General features: G+C 51.3%; 1 protein-coding gene across 2 annotated transcripts; it reads left to right on the plus strand.

The window, feature by feature from the left end:
- Window positions 1-774: 774 nt before the first annotated feature.
- LOC123125836 (BTB/POZ domain-containing protein At1g03010) lies at window positions 775-4,018 on the plus strand. 2 transcript variants are annotated; one of them, XM_044546284.1, is made up of 4 exons: window positions 775-1,711; window positions 1,824-1,890; window positions 1,961-3,157; window positions 3,255-4,018. In XM_044546284.1, exons 1-4 carry the CDS (start codon window positions 1,614-1,616, stop codon window positions 3,852-3,854), a joined length of 1,962 nt encoding a protein of 653 aa, XP_044402219.1. In that variant the 5' UTR covers window positions 775-1,613; the 3' UTR covers window positions 3,855-4,018. The 2 variants fall into 2 exon arrangements, with proteins under 2 accessions (XP_044402219.1, XP_044402220.1); XM_044546285.1 differs by having other exon boundaries at window positions 1,973-3,157.
- Window positions 4,019-5,680: the final 1,662 nt, after the last annotated feature.

The following is a 5,680-nucleotide window of genomic DNA, read 5'->3' on the forward strand; positions in this document are numbered from 1 at the left end:
AATTGCTACTTATTGCTCGCTACAAATTACCTTGCTATCAAACTATCATAATTTTAGTGCTGCTGAAAATACGTTGCTGAAAACCGCTTGTCCTTTCCTTCTGCTCCTCGTTGGGTTCGACACTCTTACTTATCGAAAAGACTACGATTGATCTCTGTATTTATGGATCACCAGCCTACCCTCGTCGGCCCTCACCACCGTCTGATAACATCGCCACCCCGAGGAGAGCGACCGTCGGTGTTCGCGCTCTGAGCCTGGCCGCCATTCTTTCTCTGAAAACATTAAGCGTGATCCCTATATGCCCTTTTCCATGCATCAATTACGCCATTTCTCCTTGGTTTACGGAATTCTAGACATGCTTCACGGGAACAGTCCCTCCGTTCTTAAATATATGTCTTTTTAGACATTTTAAATGGACTACAACATACGAATGTATGTAGACATATTTTAAAATATAGATTCACTCATTTTATTCTGTATGTAGTCACTTGTTGAAATCTCTAGAAAGCTTTATATTTGGGAACGGAGGGAGTAGGAAGTACTACGTAGTTAGTGCAAAGAGCCAACTAACTGTAGTATGGCCTACATAATCGGACGTCTCCTATTCATCTAATCCAAGGGCTACGGGCTAGTCTGATAAAAGGCTAGGCCAATCAAGCCGATTCCTGGAAAGAGTTAAGAGAAAACACCTTCGACCTAGTGGTTCCCAGCAACTAAGCTGTCATTATTTGTCAAACACGAACTAGATGTTTTTTCACTGACACTTCGCCGTCCTCCAATGATTTCCCGCCCGACTCCGACAGAGACTTCGCAATCACACAACTGTGAAACGGATCGAATCGCCGATACCCAACGCTTTAGTCAGTTAATAAATAACTATACTAGAGGTTGGTGAGACGCGTGGCCCACAAGCAGACCCAATGCGTGCTGTCATGTCAAGCTTTCCATGCCGATTCTGCTGTCAAAGGAGCACCTAATCTCCCTTTCGTTTAACTAATTAAGCCTGCATTTGCCTTTGCTTCTCTTTTGCCTCAAGCCCTATCCTTTTCATCCCTCTTTTCCATTGTTTAAACCGGTGGCTTAATCATGCACCATCATGGATGCATGGATTTGTTTTTTCCGATTCTTCCTTGTGATTAAACGCCGTGTCTGGTCCATGGAAATCCAGCGAGAAATTAATTTCCTATAGCAAGTGTTGTAGTAAAATATCAATCCTTTAAATATTTTCGCTCAAAAGAAAGTGAGATATCAATCACATTTTGAATATTATCTTTTCATATATTATTGTAGGAAACTGCCTCTCTAAATGGAATCATATATTATATTATTATTGCTAACACTCCTTTCCACACGCATTCCCACACCACACACTCTCGACCTACTAGTAATAATAACCGTAAACGTAAAAGACATCGGCTTCACTTCACTTCACTCTCTGTTTCTCTCTCTCTCTCCCCCTACAAGACAGAGAGGGCACTGAAGACTGAACCACAAGTGTTGGACACGAACACGTAGCTGAGTCTGAGAGAGAAACATATATAGATTTGCAGCGCCTTGGCTGGTTGTTTGTTGTTGAGTTCCGCGCGTGTGTGCGTGAGAGATAAGGGAAGAAGATGGGCGTGGCGACGGTGACGGAGATGAAGCAGAGCGTGAGCGTCTCCGGGAAGAAGATGTTCCGGACGAGCCTCAACAATCGGCACGCCAATGAATGGTATGGTACACTAGCAATTGCAGTCCGTCCTCCTCCCCCGGCCCCTCTCTGGATTCATCCATCCTCATTCTTCTCCTACGGCCCACGCCGCCTGCTCCTGTTTGTCTTCTAGGCCTCCCACCGACGTCTCCAGCGACCTCACCGTGGAAGTCGGCACGTCCAGCTTCGCCCTCCACAAGGTGAGAGAAACCACCATGTCCATCAACTGCAGCCGAGCTTAAAAATGACGCCCTAATGCCCATGGCATAGCTGCTCGCGCAGTTCCCGCTGGTCTCCCGGAGCGGCAAGATCCGCCGGCTCGTGGCGGAGGCCAAGGACGCCAAGCTCGCGCGCCTCACCCTCCACGCCACGCCCGGGGGCGCCCCGGCGTTCGAGCTCGCCGCCAAGTTCTGCTACGGCGTCCACGTCGATATCACGGTTGCCAACGTTGCCATGCTCCGCTGCGCCGCGCGCTACCTGCAGATGACCGACGACTTCTCCGACAAGAACCTCGAGCTCCGCGCCGAGGCCTTCCTCCGCGACGCCGTCCTCCCCAGCATCGCCAGCTCCGTCGCCGTGCTCCGCACCTGCGAGGCGCTGCTCCCGGCCGCCGAGGACGTCAACCTCGTCGCCCGCCTCATCGCCGCCATCGCCAACAACGTCTGCAAGGAGCAGCTCGCGTCCGGGCTGCTCTCCAGGTTGGACCACACTGGCGCGCAGCTCAAGCCGGCGGCGCTTGACTCGCCGGGGGAGGGGGACTGGTGGGGCAAGTCGGTCGCCGGCCTCGGACTGGACTTGTTCCAGCGACTCCTCTCCGCCGTCAAGTCCAAGGGCCTCAGGCAGGAGACGGTCACCCGGATCCTCATCAACTATGCCCACAACTCGCTGTACGGGCTCATGCCCTGCAGGGACGCCGACAAATGCGGCGGCGTCACGGACACGGACACGGACACGGACGCCGTCAAGAAACAGCGCGCCGTCGTCGAGACCATCGTCGGCTTGCTACCGGCGCAGTCCAAGAAGAGCCCCGTGCCAATGGCCTTCCTCTCGGGGCTCCTCAGGACGGCAATGGCGCTGTCCGCTTCCAACATATGCAAGGCCGACCTCGAGAAGCGGATCGGCATGCAGCTTGAGCAGGCTATCCTGGAGGACATCCTGATCGCCACCGGGTCCGGCGAGGCCTCGACGCTGTACGACACGGACGTGGTGGCCAGGATCTTCTCGGTGTTCCTCAACCTTGACGAGGACAAGGAGGAGGACGGCGGCGGGTTCGACTACGACAGCCCGCGGTCCCCGAAGCAGAGTTGTATAGTCAAGGCCTCCAAGCTGCTGGACAGCTACCTGGCCGAGATCGCGCTGGATTCCAACCTCGTCCCCGCCAAGTTCATCTCCCTCGCCGAGATCCTCCCTGACCACGCCCGCCTCGTCACCGACGGGATCTACCGCGCCGTCGACATCTTCCTCAAGGCACGCCGCCACCTTTTCTTTTTCTCTCTTTTATTTATCCCTTCAATTATTATATATTACGTATTAATGTTACTACCATGAACGTTCATGGAAGCAGGTGCACCCGAACATCAAGGAGGCGGAAAGGTACCGGATGTGCAAGGCGATTGACTGCCAACGGCTTACGCCGGACGCGTGCAGCCACGCGGCCCAAAACGAGCGGCTGCCGGTGCAGATGGCGGTGCAGGTGCTCTACTTCGAGCAGATCCGCCTGCGGAGCGCGATCCAGTCCGGCGGCGGCGGCGGCCATGACGGGGCTCTCTTCTTCGGCGGCGGCGCGGTGTCGTCCGCATCGACTGTGCAGGGCGGCGGCGGCAACAACATGCGGTCCGGGAGCGGGGTGGGGAGCGGCGCCATGTCGCCGCGGGACAACTACGCGTCGGTGCGGCGGGAGAACCGGGAGCTGAAGCTGGAGGTGTCGCGGATGCGGATGCGGCTGACGGACCTGGAGAAGGACCACGTGAGCATGAAGCGGGAGCTCGTGCGCGTCAACCCGGCGAACCGCCTGCTACGGAGCTTCGCGCGCAGCTTCGGCAGGCTCAACACGCTATTCCGGATGCGCCCGGCTGCCGAGCCTGGGTTGCAGCAGCTCGGCGCCAAGGCTACCGCCGACGCCAAGGTGCTCTTCCAGCGCCGCCGCCGCCATTCCATCTCGTAGATACACCACCGCCTGACCATCCAGCGTGTTGAATCTTGCGCCTTCTCGTATGTGTGCATAGCAAGTGATTGATAAAACGCCGTGACCGTGATTCATCTGCCCGCTTTTCAGCACTTGTACCCGACTATTTTGTTTGTGGGGATTGCATGATATTCTCTTGACTATTCTTTTGATAGTAGTCGTGGATTTTTTTTAACACAATATATGACATAGGCGCATACACTCACCGGCATGACCGCATAAGGAGGTTCAAACCTAGCAGCAAGGTTCCCCATGACTTGACTTTGATTTCATAGTCACTAAAACACCGAGAGATCAGAATGTCCAATGCACACATGCTGCCCAAACCATGTAGAGATACAGATAGACAGAACTACCTCCAATCTATAATAAGTGTCAAAGTTTTGAACTAAGGTTGATAGGAGGTAGTAGAACTATTGCCGCCTCCTCCTTCAAGAAAAGCTAGGGTTCGTGCCTCTTGCCGGCTCCACCGTAGGTCCGCCTCGTCTCCAGTGACGCTAGGGCCATGGGGGCACGGTGGATCCTGGCAAGGACCGGCGGGAGGGCTCCGTTGTTAGTCGTTCCTTTGGGATTTGTTACGGTTTGTGTCCTGCTAAGGAAGGCGAGACGAGCGGCTCCCTGAAGATGGAATAAAGGTCTCCCCGCCTAGTCCCCGTTCTAGTGGTGCGTCTAGCATCGTTGGTGGGCGTGTGAGCTGGGTCTCCGGCGGATCTATCCTCGGTGGATTTGCTCGGATCTGGTTGGTTCGTCTATGTTCGTGTGTCTTCGGGTTGGATCCTTTCGATCCACGTTATTCTTCGTCGGCGGCGGTTGCTGTTCTGGTGCACTGGTCCTACGAGGCCTTAACACGACAACTTCTTGACTGTCTACTACAACAAGTTGTGCCCGACTCCGACGAGGGAGGGGTGATGGCAGCGGCGCGCCTTCGGCTCGCTTCAGTGCTTGTAGTTGTCGCTAGGTGGTCTACGGATCTGGATGTAATCTTTATTATTTCTGGTGTTCGTTGTACTGCCATGATTGAAGACGAATATAGATCGAAAGTGCCCCCCCCCCCCCCCCAAAAAAAGATAGACAGAACTACCTCCAATTCATAGTAAGTGTCAAAGTTTTGAACTATGGTTGATCGGAGGTAGTAGAAACCTGAGATCACAAATGATAATCTATATCTATATCTATATAGAATACTTTTCTATCCGAGTTGGTACTAAACTCTTATGTGTTCGTCTTCTTGAAAAAAAGGCTTTTCCAGAATTTCATATGTGGGTCGTGCGCTGTGGCCTAGTGAAGCCAGCCCATTTATTTTTCTGCCCAAGCAGCTGTGAAAATTCTATTTCCCGCACAGGGCCACAAATAGTCGAAGCTTCGCACAGGACAAACAATAATAGGCTGGCCCATTTTTTTTTTGTTTCTTTGTTTTACTATCATTTTTATTCTCCTTCCCCTCTCCCTTTTTTATTTTCTTACAGAATTTATTTCTTTAACTAAATATTCTCAAAAAAGTTTAGAATTTCCAAAAAAATAATTTGGAAAATGTCAGAATTACAATTTGTTTGCTATTCTGAAAATATTCGGAACCTGAAAAAAGTTTCTCATTTTATTTTTTTTCAAAATTGTTCGAGATTTCTAAAAAGAAAATGACATTTTAAAATAAACTCCAAATTCAAAAAATATTCTTGGTTTAGTAAAATTTTGTTGCAATTTTTACAAATATTCAGAACTTGAAAAAAGTTTCCCATTTTTGTTTTTCAAAATGGCATTTAAAAAAACTCCAAATTCGAAAAATATTCTTGTTTTAGTGAAATTTC

The sequence above is a fragment of the Triticum aestivum genome, chromosome 5D, assembly GCF_018294505.1.
Source record: "Triticum aestivum cultivar Chinese Spring chromosome 5D, IWGSC CS RefSeq v2.1, whole genome shotgun sequence".
In the NCBI taxonomy this organism is placed as follows: Eukaryota; Viridiplantae; Streptophyta; class Magnoliopsida; order Poales; family Poaceae; genus Triticum; species Triticum aestivum.

Excerpts from the sequence above, each read along its gene's own strand:
- LOC123125836 (XM_044546284.1), top strand. The coding sequence starts at position 1,614 with ATGGGCGTGGCGACGGTGACGGAGATGAAGCAGAGCGTGAGCGTCTCC. Across the intron at positions 1,712-1,823 it reads AATCGGCACGCCAATGAATG|GCCTCCCACCGACGTCTCCA; the intron begins GTATGGTACACT and ends TTTGTCTTCTAG. Across the intron at positions 1,891-1,960 it reads CCAGCTTCGCCCTCCACAAG|CTGCTCGCGCAGTTCCCGCT; the intron begins GTGAGAGAAACC and ends CCCATGGCATAG.